The 15920-nt window shown below is 42.1% G+C and overlaps 1 protein-coding gene across 2 annotated transcripts in view; it reads right to left on the minus strand.

Annotated features, from left to right (window-relative positions):
• The window catches only part of cops3 (COP9 signalosome subunit 3), a 53774-nt gene that overhangs the window by 10220 nt on the left and 27634 nt on the right, over nucleotides 1-15920 (minus strand). For both annotated transcript variants that reach the window (XM_072481636.1, XM_072481635.1), the window contains exons 8-10: nucleotides 5738-5911; nucleotides 3189-3275; nucleotides 843-956 (exon numbers count right to left, since the gene is read on the minus strand). In XM_072481636.1, the coding sequence (XP_072337737.1) occupies nucleotides 843-956; nucleotides 3189-3275; nucleotides 5738-5911 (375 nt within the window). The remainder of the gene's footprint in view (nucleotides 1-842; nucleotides 957-3188; nucleotides 3276-5737; nucleotides 5912-15920) is intronic.

Raw genomic sequence — 15920 nt, forward strand, 5'->3', positions numbered from 1 at the left:
AAGTTTGGGTTGGCGAGGGGAAACAAACTCAGGTATCTGCAGGTGCGAGACTGCTTTCGCAAACAGGTGTCAACCTTCCCACTCCTACCGCTGAGGGGGATTCAGTACAGGGTAATTTCCAGAGGGTGGGTAGGGGAGGGGAGCATCTCGGACATCTATAAGGAGCTTATGGGGTCGGAGGAGACGCAGACCGAGGAGCTGAAGTGCAAGTGGGAGGAGAAGCTGGGAGGTGAGATAGAGGATGGTCTATGGGCAGACGCGTTGAGTAGAGTCAACGCGTCCGCAACATGTGCTAGGCTCAGCCTGATACAATTTAAGGTCGTTCACCGGGCTCACATAACAGTGGCCCGGATGAGCAGATTCTTTGGGGTGGAGGACAGGTGCACAAAATGCGCGGGAGGACCAGCGAACCATGTCCACATGTCTTGGACATGTCCAAACCTTAGGGGATTCTGGCAGGGGTTTGCGGATGTCAAGTCCATTGTGTTAAAAACAAGGGTGGCGCTGAGTCCAGAGGTGGCGATTTTCGGGGTTTCGGAAGATCCGGGAATCCAGGAGGAGAAAGAGGCAGACGTTCTGGCCTTTGCTTCCCTGGTAGCCCGGAGACGGATACTATTGGCATGGAGGGACTCAAAGCCCCCGAAGTCGGAGACCTGGCTATTGGACATGGCTAGCTTTCTCTGTATGGAGAAAATGAAGTTTGCCTTGTTAGGATTCACCCGGAGGTGGCAACTGTTCGTCAACTTCTTGGCGGAAAATTAATCGTCAGCAGACTGCTTGGGGGGGGGGATTACCTCAATAAAATGTTTATTAAAAAAAAACTTTGATAAATTATTTGTTACCTCGTGGTCAATGTTAAGAAGCATGGCTGGGTTATTATATTTCTCTGGGTTGTCATGGAAACTGACCATTCCATCCTTCTGATTAATACTAGCATATATTTCCCCATCATCTATCTGAAAGAAAGTTAATTTCATGAAATCAAAGACCAATTATTCTCATCAGTAAATGCAATGACAGAATATTAGATGAGATCACAAAGATAAAAAGACACAAATAATTTCCTCCTGAGTGAATATAATTACAGTATTTAATTGGCAGCATCTACCATGGTTTTGGTAAACACAGAGCAGGATATAATAGAGTAATCACGCTTGTCCAATGCATGTGGCACTAAGCAGATCAGACCAGGTTTAGTCAATTCAGCCAGTCTCGTCTGCATTGGCTAATTCCAGTCACAGTAGTTAGGTGCTGCAAATGGCACAAAAGATCAGTGAGAATTCCATCCTGATTGCTATCCAATGATCTCAGCTGAAGAGAATAAATTTGTAAATCACAATGATGGCCGACTGGCTAAAATACCTGCAAGGCATTTACCATTTAGACAGTGGGAAAAATATTACCCAAAACAACATCTCATTACAAAGGGCAGAACCAGAGTGACGATTTAAATGCCTGATGTTCCATATAGCAGCAGATGAACAGGGAACAGGCTGTTGAGCCCTTTAAAACTGGTTTCTACATTCAATTATACAATAGCTGATATATACCTTTAATTTGTTTTACCCACCCTTCATGTGGAAAATGCTTCCTAATTTTGTTCCCCCATCTAAACAGCCTAGCATTAATTTTAAGATTATAACCACTTAGTCTGGATTCTCCCACAAGAGGGCATTGTTTTGCTTTACCCACCCTGTCCTGTCCCTTTACCAGGCTAAATACCTTGATTAGGTCACCCTGGAACCTTTTAACACTAAGAGATACTATCCATGTTTATGCAACACTTCTTCAAAATTTAACACTTCCAAGCCCTGGCAACATTCTGGTGCACTGTATGCCTACCATGGTCACTATAACTTTTCTGTGTCTCTGTACCAAAAACTGAATACAGTATTCAAGACCATAACTGTGTACAAATAAAGCATTATTCCCCACTTCCGAATTTCACATCTCTTGCCATTTCCACTCACTGTTTGAATGTCCATTTGACCCCCCCCACACACACACACACATCTACACAACTTACTGTGCCTCCAATCTTAGTGTCTCTGCAAACATGGATGTGGAACTCTGTTCCTTCATTCAGATTAATGATATATGGTGAAAAGCTGATGCATGACTTGACATGATGGGTCAAATGACCACATCCAGCACTGTAACGCTTAATGGTTCTTTGTAACCTGTACAAATATTCTACACGAGTTTCTCTATGACAAAACTTGCAGAGATGTTGTATTGCATTTCATACAATGGAAAACTGATTTTCTGCTGCTGTTTTGCCCAATCTCAGTGCACCTGGGAGAACTTGGGCAGAAAATTGACCTAAAGCTGTCTCAGCTTGTCGCTGGTCAGATTTTCCAGGAATTTCCTAAGAATGACAAATTGGGTTCACAAATTGGAATGACAAAATGACAGGGGTTGGTTTAGCACAGTGGGCTAAACAGCTGGTTTGTAATGCAGAACGAGGCCAGCAGCGCAGGTTCAATTTCCGTACAGGCCTCCCCGAACAGGTGCCGGAATATGGCGACTAGGGGCTTTTCACAGTAACTTCATTGAAGCCTACTTGTGACAATAAGCAATTATTATTATAAATGTTGAATACATCTGCAAAATGTGGGCAAATATATTCAAAGTGCAGATCCTTTGCTAACACCAGTTGCCACATCCCTGCCAACAGAGAAAATTCCCTTTATTTCTACAATTTTAATTGCTGTCTCCTCATCCCTCGTAACCATTTTAAATTGACGGCCCCTTGTTCCTGACTTCCCCAACCAGATTAAATTGCCATTCACCATCAGAACATTTCACAATTTAAAAATTCCTCGATTAAATTTTTCACATATTATACTCTGCTTCAGTGAAAACAGTCTCAATATTTCAAGCCTACCAACTAGTTTCCCATCTGAAACAGGACCGTGGTAAATTATGCTGTACATTCTCCATGGTTTAAATGTCTTTTCTATAGTGAAACACTCAAACGTGCATACAGTACTCTTAACTGTTGCCTAAACAGTATTTTCTGCTCTAACTTATAAAATGCAAAATGTTGTCATACTTTATGGTCTTAATCTACCCCTCCTTCCCCTTTCAGGCAATGATGTATTTGATCTTTCGTTAAATCATACCCTTCAGCGACTGTTCATTGACTGTATGCTCCCTTTGTTTATTTAGCAGTCAAAAAGCCTTACCATGTGAAGCACATACTTTTCTGCTTCTTGAGCGCCTGATAATTGTACCCTACTAGCCATGTCTTGTAAGGACAACGTCAAAAATGTCTGCAATGATAAATAAGACACGCCTTAACAGCAGAAGAAATGCTACTAACAGCCACTTATATACATTCAAAGAGAAAGGACAAGTTGAAGTTCCGTGTTTACACCTTTGGTAATACTCTAAATAATTTGCAATAAAATAACATTCTTTTTGTAGGAATTTTAAAAAGGAACATCGGAGATTAGGTTTATTTCAAAATATTCCAGCCGGAGTTCTCGGTCATTGGGATTCTCTGTTCCCACCACCAATGCACCCCCGCCCGCCGAATTCTCGGCGGCATGGGGTGGCTTCAATGGGAACTCCCATTGACAAGCGGCGGGGGTAGAGAATCTCACCGCCAGTGACCAATGCGCCGCCGAGAAACATGCCCAGGGGGGTCCAGAAAATCCAGCCCTCCATTTTTTTCCAATTCAGTGTGGCCAATCCACCTACCCTGCACATTTTTGAGTTGAGAGGGCGAGGCCCACGCAGACACGGGGAGAATGTGCAAACTCCACATGGACTGTGACCCGGGGCTGGGATCGAACCGTGATCGAACAGTGCTGACTACTAAGCAACTGTGCCGCCCTAAATCCAGCCCTCATGTTATAAACTCCCATCCTCTGTATTTTAAGTATTAATCAATATTTTCTGGAAAGTATTCAAAAACTAGATCTAGATAGAAGCTTGATTAAATTTCTATGAATTTTAAAATAACTTTTTGGAGCTCCCCGAAGATTAGTCATGAATGCATGTGTGATTTTGTCAGTGAGGTTCACAGATCAGAAAGGTAAAGTGCCTGCATTGAGTTAGGTAATGGGTGTTAAAACTGGTCTCATATTATTGGGCTTTGAAAGACAGACAGAAGAAAGAGAAATTATTGCTCAATGGCCAGTGCTGGAATGTGTATTCATGTGGAAATTTATTTTAAAAGAACCTTAGGTGAGTTAATCATCGATACATAGATTGAGTTTTCATATGCATGTCTTATGTCAATTTTGCCTCTTGATAACTTGTATCATTCAAACTGAATAATACAACAATTTTATTTTTTTTGTAGAGTGAGTTGATATCAGTATGGAAATTCACAAATTTTGCCTTACTTTCTTGCCAATTTTCTCCTCTTCCAAAACAATTTTGATCACGTATTGGGCTTAATGTTCCTGTAAGTCAAAGACTCACCGGCACCTCAAGTGGTCAATCATGCACAAGTCATCACCATGGATACTGGCAAACTGCTCGACTGTAATGGCATGAAAACACCACAGCACAACCCAGATGTCCTCTCCTGGCATCTACACACACAGATTTCTAATAGGGGCCTCTGGATAATGATCAGGAGAGATAACACTGGCCAATTTTCCTCTTCACACACTAAAAACACTGAAGTTGATCACCTCTGCGACAACCTCAACCGAGATCAGCTAATTCACCACAGAAACATAGGAACAGCAAAAAACCACTCAGTCCACAGAGCCTGCTTTAGCCATTCAGTTAAATCATGGATGATCTATACAAAAATACCACTTATCTTCCTTCATTTCCATATTCCTTACCTAACATACATCAATGGTGGAACACAGAACTTGCCCATTTGGCTAGACCAGTTAATTATTGCATAATTATTCAACTACGAGGAGACCACCACATACAGTTTATGATAGAAAGAAATTGTACACTAGCTGAACAGGGCAATTGTTAAATGACACTGACAGGAGATGAAACTAACAACCAGGACTTCAGTGTGGGAGGACAGCTCTTCTATTCCAAGTTATAACTCTTGCTTTATAAGGTTTAACAGTATTTATGAGTTAAGAGAAAGGACCTTAGTATTACTACCCTTCTCTCTTCCCTGCCCTTTCAGCCACACACATTTTTGTTGTTTCTTTCTCTCCCTTAAAGTTATTCCTCATTATAAGCATTCCTTTACCAGATAACAGACCTAGCAATGCTGGTAAATATCTGAACTTCAAAGCGAAATACCAACTATAATAGAAATCCTGTCACAATTCATAGACCAAGCTCTATGTAAGAGTCAGGACACAACATGGACCAACTTTGAAGACTTTGAATGTAGTCTTTAATGCAGAACGCAAGTGGAAATTCCAGGATTCAGCCTTTATAAGTAAAACATAGTGGAAAAATTCCATGACAGCTAATCTCTAATATTTCCATGACTATTTGCTGACCGGTATTATTTCAGCACTTTCCTCAGCCAGAGGCATGAGTAAGCAAGTATTACATGCTTTAAAACAATTGCTTCACACATTCTAGTAGTTGAAATAATAGGGAACAAATTACAAAGCTAACCATCACCACGTAAAAGATTTCAAGAACATTTTTGAGCAAAAAACATTAGAAAATAATGCCGTCAGTCCCGTTAACAGTCCTGATAGTGAAGAAAAGCTATGCAAGGATACACTTATTCAGCATCTGACTTTTCAAATCTATGGTTTGATATATATTTTGTGTAGATATAGCTTACCTTTGTTAGCCTCTGAATGTTCTTTTTATAAAGAGAGGACAAGCATTGTTTTACAAGTCCCATGTTGTTATCTCTTGTGAATGTTTCATTGTGTTTGCTCACCACATTTCGAAGTTCTGCTGGATTATTTGTTGCATATACTTGTGCTAATTCATGGTAGGCATTACTTAGGGGCTGTTGAAGGACAGACAAAATAAGACTTAGCTTACCTTGTTAATCCAAAAACAGCAGCTAATAAGTTTTTTCAATTGGCAGAAAAGCTATTAGCTGTACATCGTAAACATTGTTTGTAAATATTATAAGCGTGACCATCGTGCATTATACATTTCAATTGTTCACATTAGAAAGGAAGCAAAAAACCTCTAAGATGGGTTCCTTATTAGCCGTTCATATTTTGCAATTTTATGTAGTTCCTCCTTCGTCATTTGAACTTCACCACTAAAGTGCAAGGGCTTCCGTTGAAGATACTTTTGTGAGCAGCACAGCTAACAATTTCCCAGCCCTGAAATCATAAAATCATCAATCACAATGCCCATGAATTAAATGCTACTGAATTTCACACTCAGAAGACACACTTAGCATGGGACACTGATAGAGACAAGTTTCATTCCAGTTACCAGCAGTTCCTGTAATGCAGTGTCATTATTGTATCCAAATGCCTATCCCAGCGGCCAATTTGATGGAATATCCATAATCTTGCCAATGTGGAGGAAGGGAAGAGAAGAAACAGCTCTCCTCTAAACGTGGATTTCAAACACAAACTTCCATCCGTGCACACTTCCTAGCTCAGCTTTTTTTCCATTACAATTTCCCATGTCTACATTTACAATGAGAATATGCCTGTCACCTAGTCATGCTGTGATGACTCCATCCTGCCAGTGATGATGCTGTAGTGGTTCAGTCCTGCATCTATCAGCTTTCTATGCTATGCTGAAAAAAAAAACTCTGCTCCATGGCATGCAAAATTGAGTAGAGCTTTGTCAACATATAGAAAATAAGGACAAAATATTGTTTTTTTTTTAATGGAGACGAAATTACTTTCACAAATACTGGTTCAATCATTGAGTTCTCTCTATCTCCTGAAGAAACAGCATATAAAAGTGCAAAGCGCAGTGTATATCCAGGAGATTCGGATATAAAGAACAGTAAAGGAAGACCAAAAAGATTGTGAGTGCTACAAAATGGAATTCATAAAGAAATTTGAGGGATATCAGGATTCATAAAATGTTTTTTTATATTTACATTAAAATGGGCAGTCAAGGGTATTGTGGGGCTTCTTTTTTTTTTAATGTGGGTATTATTGTCAATAGAAATAAGAAAACAGCTGGCTTGTTTAATAATAACTTTTTGTCCGAAGAACATTTCTAACATTCCAGGGAAATTAAAAATGAATCAAAGACTGAACCTTACTCAACTGAACACAAGCAAGAAAACAGTATTAGATAAAATAATGGCACTAAAGACTGACATATACCCATAGTGTGGGGTTGTACATGCTTTCGGCACTATCTTACATAGCTCCCATTCGGCTCAAAGGGCCGATTGGCCTCCTCCTGCTCCTATCTTCTATGTTTTCCTCAATTGTCTCTTTAGGTTGGAAAATTAAAATACTATCCATTATTTAAGAACGGTGAGTGAGAGAAACCAGGAAAATATAGATCTGTTAACTGAATATTTGTTGCGAGGAAGTTATCGGAATTGCTACTTAAGGATAAAGAGACTGAGCATTTGAAAGAAATTTGAGTTGATGAGACAGAGGATATAGGAGTTGTAATGATGTTACATTTTGCTAATCTAACCAAATTTTTTGAAGTAGTAACTAAAGTAGTAGATTAGGGTCTGTGGATGTGGTTTATATGATCACCAGAAGTTGTGCAATAAGTTCCACATAATAGGTCAAAAGTAAAGCTCTTGGAATTCAAGGCAAATTATTGTCCTGGATTAAGTGGTAGAAAAGACTAGGATAATGGATACAAACCCTAATTTGAAGACAGTGACTTTATGGTGTCCGACAATGATCAGGGGCCTCAACCATTCACTATTTTTATTCATGACATATAACATGAGAGAGAGCCATATATCCAAGTTGGTAGACAACACAAGAGACTGTCAGTTTAGTAGGCAGTGTAGACCGGAAAACAAAATTCCCAAGGAACTTTGATATGTTACTTAAGAGGGCAAAATTTTGACTGATGGATTTCAACATGGATAAATGTGATATCACCCATTCTGGACCAATAAAGGATAGATCTAAGTATTATTTAAAATGGTTAAAAGCTAGAACAGTGGAGGTCAAAATATCCTATACTAATGGAAGAGGTACACCACAAATTCACCAGAATATTACCAGGATTCCTTAGGTTAGAGTATGAGGAGTGATTACATAAACTAGGCCTTTAGTGTAGAAAGTTAAGGGGTGATTTGTTTGAGAGTTTTAAGACTAAGAAAGTATTTTACAAGGTAACACAGAGCTTTTTCCATTGGTTGGAGGTTTTTGCAAAGAGACATAAAGTTCAATTCAAAGTCAGGTCATTCAGGAGAGATGGAAGGAAATCGTTTTTCATGCAAACTGTGGTGGAAATGTGGAATTCACTCGCACAAAAAAAAATTGTTACTAGTGCAATTAATAATTACTTCCACCACTGAAGGTGGGTGGGAGTAATGTTTTCACTACTGCTTGTTAGTCTCTAAACAATGTATTCCAGAAACTAATGGATGGATTTCAATGAAACTTGGTACAATCATAGGATATGTCACAAGAAAAAACTGATTAGGGCAATTAGGGATGGGCAATAAAAATCTTGCCTGGCCAGGAAAGCCCACATCTCGTGAAAGAATACAAAAAGTGAAGATGCGGATCCGGATCCTGGGCATTTTTAAAGGATATATTAACTTTGAGAGAAACAGCAAGTTGACTTTAAAAACAAATGCTGTTGGTTGTTTTATCTAGAATGCTGTTGATTGTTTTAGAATGCTGTTTATTGTCTCAGCTGATGTGGTGGAATTTGTCACGGCTGTCAAAAAATGTGAGCAAAGCTTTCAGAGCAGGTTATTGGATGTGGATTGGCCTGAAGCGTCCTCAGTAAGATGGAAGCTCTTAATAAAAACTTACTTTTTTCAGCTTTGTAGTTACAGAGCATCCACCAGCTAGGGAAAAGCCTCAAGGAAGAGCTGTATAATTGTAATAATGTTTAGTTAACAGAGTGGCGGAAATATGCGCTCTACTGAACATCCTCTTTGCTGGTTTTAAATCAGAGAACGATGGATATTTATTAAATTAGGTTATAAGAGATCATGGAGTCGAGGCTGTGGGTGGTGTTATGGTACAGATCAATCACGATCTCACTGTAAGGCGTAAAAAGCTCAAGGGGTTAAATGGCCTACCCCATTCCTATGTTCCCCAATATTCGGCAATTATTTAATCTCCATTCGTCTCATCTCCCATGTCAGCTTTATAGAACAATACAGCGCAGTACAGGCCCTTCGGCCCACGATGTTGCACCGAAACAAAAGCCATCTAACCTACACTATGCCATTATCATCCATATGTTTATCCAATAAACTTTTAAATGCCCTCAATGTTGGCGAGTTCACTACTGTAGCAGGTAGGGCATTCCACGGCCTCACTACTCTTTACGTAAAGAACCTACCTCTGACCTCTGTCCTATATCTATTACCCCTCAGTTTAAAGTTATGTCCCCTCGTGCCAGCCATATCCATCCGCGGGAGAAGGCTCTCACTGTCCACCCTATCCAACCCCCTGATCATTTTGTATGCCTCTATTAAGTCTCCTCTTAACCTTCTTCTCTCCAACGAAAACAACCTCAAGTCCATCAGCCTTTCCTCATAAGATTTTCCCTCCATACCAGGCAACATCCTGGTAAAGCTCCTCTGCACCCGCTCCAAAGCCTCCACGTCCTTCCTATAATGCGGTGACCAGAACTGTACGCAATACTCCAAATGCGGCCGTACCAGAGTTCTGTACAGCTGCAACATGACCTCCCGACTCCGGGACTCAATCCCTCTACCAATAAAGGCCAACAGTCCATAGGCCTTCTTCACAACCCTATCAACCTGGGTGGCAACTTTCAGGCATCTATGTACATGGACACCTAGATCCCTCTGCTCATCCACACTTTCAAGAACTTTACCATTAGCCAAATATTCCACATTCCTGTTATTCCTTCCAAAGTGAATCACCTCACACTTCTCTACATTAAACTCCATTTGCCACCTCTCAGCCCAGCTCTGCAGCTTATCTATATCCCTCTGTAACCTGCTACATCCTTCCACACTATCGACAACACCACCGACTTTAGTATCGTCTGCAAATTTACTCACCCACCCTTCTGCGCCTTCCTCTAGGTCATTGATAAAAATGACAAACAGCAACGGCCCCAGAACAGATCCTTGTGGTACTCCACTTGTGACTGTACTCCATTCTGAACATTTCCCATCAACCACCACCCTCTGTCTTCTTTCAGCGAGCCAATTTCTGATCCACATCTCTAAATCACCCTCAATCCCCAGCCTCCGTATTTTTTGCAATAGCCTACCGTGGGGAACCTTATCACACGCTTTGCTGAAATCCATATACACCACATCAACTGCTCTACCCTCGTCTACCTGTTGAGTCACCTTCTCAAAGAACTCAATAAGGTTTGTGAGGCATGACCTACCCTTCACAAAGCCATGCTGACTATCCCTGATCATATTATTCCTATCTAGATGATTATAAATCTTGTCTCTTATAATCCCCTCCAAGACTTTACCCACTACAGACGTGAGGCTCACCGGTCTATAGTTGCCGGGGTTGTCTCTGCTCCCCTTTTTGAACAAAGGGACCACATTTGCTGTCCTCCAGTCCTCTGGCACTATTCCTGTAGCCAATGATGACATAAAAATCAAAGCCAAAGGTCCAGCAATCTCTTCCCTGGCCTCCCAGAGAATCCTAGGATAAATCCCATCAGGTCCCGGGGACTTATCTATTTTCAGCCTGTCCAGAATTGCCAACACCTCTTCCCTACGTACCTCAATGCCATCTATTCTATTAGCCTGGGGCTCAGCATTCTCCTCCACAACATTATCTTTTTCCTGAGTGAATACTGACGAAAAATATTCATTTAGTATCTCGCCTATCTCTTCAGACTCCACACACAATTTCCCATCCCTGTCCTTGACTGGTCCTACTCTTTCCCTAGTCATTCGCTTATTCCTGACATACCTATAGAAAGCTTTTGGGTTTTCCTTGATCCTTCCTGCCAAATACTTCTCATGTCCCCTCCTTGCTCGTCTTAGCTCTCTCTTTAGATCCTTCCTCGCTACCTTGTAACTATCCATCGCCCCAACCGAAACTTCACACTTCATCTTCACATAGGCCTCCTTCTTCCTCTTAACAAGAGATTCCACTTCCTTGGTAAACCACGGTTCCCTCGCTCGACGCCTTCCTCCATGTCTGACCGGTACATACTTATCAAGTACACGCAGTAGCTGATCCTTGAACAAGCCCCACTTATCCAGTGTGCCCAACACTTGCAGCCTACTTCTCCACCTTATCCCCCCCCCAAGTCACGTCTAATGGCATCATAATTGCCCTTCCCCCAGCTATAACTCTTGCCCTGCGGTGTATACTTATCCCTTTCCATCATTAACGTAAACGTCACCGAATTGTGGTCACTGTCCCCAAAGTGCTCTCCTACCTCCAAATCCAACACCTGGCCTGGTTCATTACCCAAAATCAAATCCAACGTGGCCTCGCCTCTTGTTGGCCTGTCAACATATTGTTTCAGGAAACCCTCCTGCACACACTGTACAAAAAACGACCCATCTATTGTACTCGAACTATATCTTTTCCAGTCAATATTTGGAAAGTTAAAGTCTCCCATAATAACTACCCTGTTACTTTCGCTCATATCCAGAATCATCTTCGCCATCCTTTCCTCTACATCCCTAGAACTATTAGGAGGCCTATAAAAAACTCCCAACAGGGTGACCTCTCCTTTCCTGTTTCTAACTTCAGCCCATACTACCTCGGAAGAAGAGTCCCCATCTAGCATCCTCTCCGCCACCGTAATACTGCTCTTGACTAGCAGCGCCACACCTCCCCCTCTTTTGCCTCCTTCTCTGAGCTTACTAAAACACCTAAACCCCGGAACCTGCAACATCCATTCCTGTCCCTGCTCTATCCATGTCTCCAAAATGGCCACAACATCGAAATCCCAGGTACCAACCCATGCTGCCAGTTCCCCTACCTTGTTTCGTATACTCCTGGCATTGAAGTAGACACACTTCAAACCACCTACCTGAACACTGGCCCCCTCCTGCGACGTCAAATCTGTGCTCCTGACCTCTATACTCTCATTCTCCCTTACCCTAAAACTACAATCCAGGTTCCCATGCCCCTGCTGCATTAGTTTAAACCCCCCCCAAAGAGCACTAACAAATCTCCCCCCCAGGATATTTGTGCCCCTCAGGTTCAGATGTAGACCATCCTGTCTGTAGAGGTCCCACCTTCCCCAGAAAGAGCCCCAGTTATCCAGAAATCTGAATCCCTCCCGCCTGCACCATCCCTGTAGCCACGTGTTTAAATGCTCTCTCTCCCTATTCCTCATCTCACTATCATGTGGCACGGGCAACAACCCAGAGATAACAACTCTGTTTGTTCTAGTTCTGAGCTTCCATCCCTAGCTCCCTGAAAGCCTGCCTGACATCCTTGTCCCCTTTCCTACCTATGTCGTTAGTGCCAATGTGGACCACGACTTGGGGCTGCTCCCCCTCCCCCCTAAGGACCCGGAAAACACGATCCGAGACATCACGTACCCTTGCACCTGGGAGGCAACATAGCAAACGTGAGTCTCTCACGCTCCCACAAAATCTCCTATCTGTGCCCCTGACTATAGAGTCCCCAATTACTAATGCTCTGCTCCTCTCCCCCCTTCCCTTCTGAGCAACAGGGACAGACTCCGTGCCAGAGGCCCGTACCCCATGGCTTACCCCTGGTAAGTCCCCCCCCCCCCCCCCCCCCCCCCCCCCCCCCCCCCCCCCACAAGTATCCAAAGCGGTATACTTGTTTCTCAGGGGAACGACCGCAGGGGATCCCTGCACTGACTGCTTTTTCCCAGTCCCTCTTACAGTTACCCACCTATCTCCAATCTTTGGTGTAACTAATTCCCTGAAGCTGCTATCTATGACCCCTTCTGCCTCCTCCTTCTTCCAACTCCAGCTCCAGTTCCCTAACTCGGTCTTGGAGGAGCTGGAGATGGCAGCACTTCCTGCAGGTAAAATCAGCAGGGACACTAACTGCATCCCTCACCTCAAACATCCTGCAGGAGGAACATTGCACTCCCTTCCCTGCCATTCCTCTTACTTTCTACCAAGATCTGGCTAACAACTAAATTAAATTTTTATAATTTTAAATGAGACATAAGCTTTGCCAAATGTAAATTCCTATGTTAACATTTTGCAGTCAATTTTATTACATCAACTGTCACCTGAGACAAACATTGTGCAATTCCCAAGTGGTGACAGTCTGAACTACATTATGTCACATTTCCCCGTCTGAATCGTATTCTCTCAGTATAAGTGGAACTGTGCTTTCCTCATGCTGTAGTAGAATTTCTGATCATTTTGATTTTATCGAAATTATTTGATAACAAGGGGAGAATATACCTGAGGTTTTTCAGGTAAAGCTTCAGATAGAAATAATTACTGCTTTCATTTCCATGAAAACCTCATTTAAGAGGTACATTAGAAAAGAGAGAAATTAAAAACAAAGTAATTATACAAATTTATTGAATTAAAAACAAAGTAATTATACAAATTTATTGAATACTGAAAAAACTGTAAACAATTCTTCATACAGAAAATGTAGATTTTGCTCTGTACAAATAATGAATTGTGCCTTTGCTCAATCATCATGTTTGCCTTTGATTTTCCAAAGAATTTTCAAGCTGCATTTAATAGTTTTAATTTTAGATCAGAGTCACGGAGACCAGCTTTACAGCAGATAACTTTTTCATTTATCTTTCGAACTCAAGATACAATTATTTCTACAAAATGAGCATATGGATGGACTAGCTATTTCACAAGCCCCAAGAATCCTGCTTTCTATACAAATAGTTGTTTGCTGGTACAGAACTTAGGCCTTCCAGTGTCCACAACAGGTAAGGTACTCAAAACACAGGGCGCGATTTTCCCACCACATTGCGCCCGGCACCGGGAGCATCGCAGGGGAGGCTCTAAGCCGATCGCAAATCACCCGACTCGTGATCTGGATCACGCCCTTGCTGAGTCAGATTCAGATAATCATATTTAAATGAGACATCAGGCTCATCTAAAGATGTGCTGCCGGTTTGAGGCCGCAGTCTCCCAGCTCCCGGGAGTCACAGGCCGCACCAGCAAGGCCTCACCTGGACACCAATTAGTACTGGTCTCCACAAGCAGTGACCTGACGTGATGGCCACACCGGGGGTCTTGGGAGGCCACTGAAGCCACACCCCCCCCCCCTCCCCGGGTGGTCTGGGACAGGGCATCCAGGCAATGCCCTAAAGGAGTCGAGTATTGGGGGTGATGCCCATGTCTGCGGCGGGTCACAAAGTCATAGGTGGGCGGGGTGAGAGAACCTCAACCTCACTCAGAGATCTGGGCACCCTTTCAAAATGGCACCCCGATTTCTGAGGAGCCAGTCTGTCCGGCGAGTTTAGTTCTTCATTGCAGAAAAAAATTCGAAGTGTGGGATTGGCCGGTGAGAAACTCCCCAAGCCCCCAAAAAATGACTAGGTGTGGGTGAATACAGGTCTGGATTTCACCCAAAAAGCCAGCAGTCATTTTGTCATTTTTTTGGACGAATCGCATCTACAGTGTCCAACATTAGATGTGATTCTGCAGTTGGACAACATTTGCTAAATAATCCTCAGTGTGCTAAAAGTTACATTGACAACCAATTTAAGATTGTCATTCGGGCTTGCAGTGGATGTACGGGAAGTTATATAAATTAATACACAGGGCCCTGTTCTTTACAGACAGAAAGAACAGAACATGTATGCACATTGCACCTCAGCTAAATTCGCTGGTTCATTCCTCAGGGGAATGTCTTGACCAATCAGAGTAAAGTTGCCTGGTTTAAATTTTTTAAACAAAGCTTGGCAGTTAACTGTCAGTCATCACTAATTGGTGCATTCTCCAGGGCAAGTCCACTCCCAATCAGTCCAAGCGCCAATCAAACAACACTCTCTTCTCATACAGTATATAGTTGTTGTTTCCCAACATTGGTATTCTTGTGATTGTCCTGGTGAATGCAAGGCGAAAAAACAAAGTGCCTTTTTTCAGCAATATTCAACCCTCCCTTCATCAATGCTACCAAAATGCAACATTTCTCCTCCTTATTGCTACGCAATTCAAAGCTTTACTTCACCCCAAGTGCCACCAAATTCCAGCATCTCCTTCTCAAGGCTGCCAATCCCCATGATCCATCCCCAGTGCAGTCAAACCTCAGGATCTTCATTCGCCAAATTAAAATCTCAATGTCTCCTTCCTCTCTAGGGCCAATATAAAAATGAGAAATGAATGAAAGAAACACTTGGAAGTTAAATAGGAGAGCCACAAAGGTCAACAGTCAAACCAATCTTCAAGCTGCAACAGATTTGTAGAATTTTCAAATAGTAACTTTTGAACTTCATCATTGTGAATACGGTTTCCTAATAATATTTCCTCAACACTATATCATAACTCCACTCCTCCGTGATACTGATCAAGCACAGTCAACAGTGCTATTAGACAGCCACTAAAGTATTCAAATTAGTCCCCAAAGCTCATGCTTTCAAAACCTCTAATTTAAATGCATGTCATTTACTTTGAATCAAACCACATTAAGTATATGACCAATAGGGGTACATATTGCCTCTATATATAAAGGAAATTAATCATGTTCTCTTTCCTGATTACAATCTTTCAGCCCCACCCAGCAGCCTACCACTCTCCATCTCCTTTGGATTGCACTCCAAGAGGAGCTAGCATCCTCAGGACAGGAGAAAAGAAAAAGGAACAAAATTGGCATGGAAGCTTCCACCGAGTTAGTGAGCCAGATTGTTAGGTACATTCATTTATTTTTAATGCAAAACTAAGGAAAGTGAGATTGAAAAGAGAAATGAGCAGAATCCAAAAAATGGTATTTTTCACCATTCAT

The sequence above is a fragment of the Scyliorhinus torazame genome, chromosome 17, assembly GCF_047496885.1.
Source record: "Scyliorhinus torazame isolate Kashiwa2021f chromosome 17, sScyTor2.1, whole genome shotgun sequence".
NCBI lineage: Eukaryota > Metazoa > Chordata > Chondrichthyes > Carcharhiniformes > Scyliorhinidae > Scyliorhinus > Scyliorhinus torazame.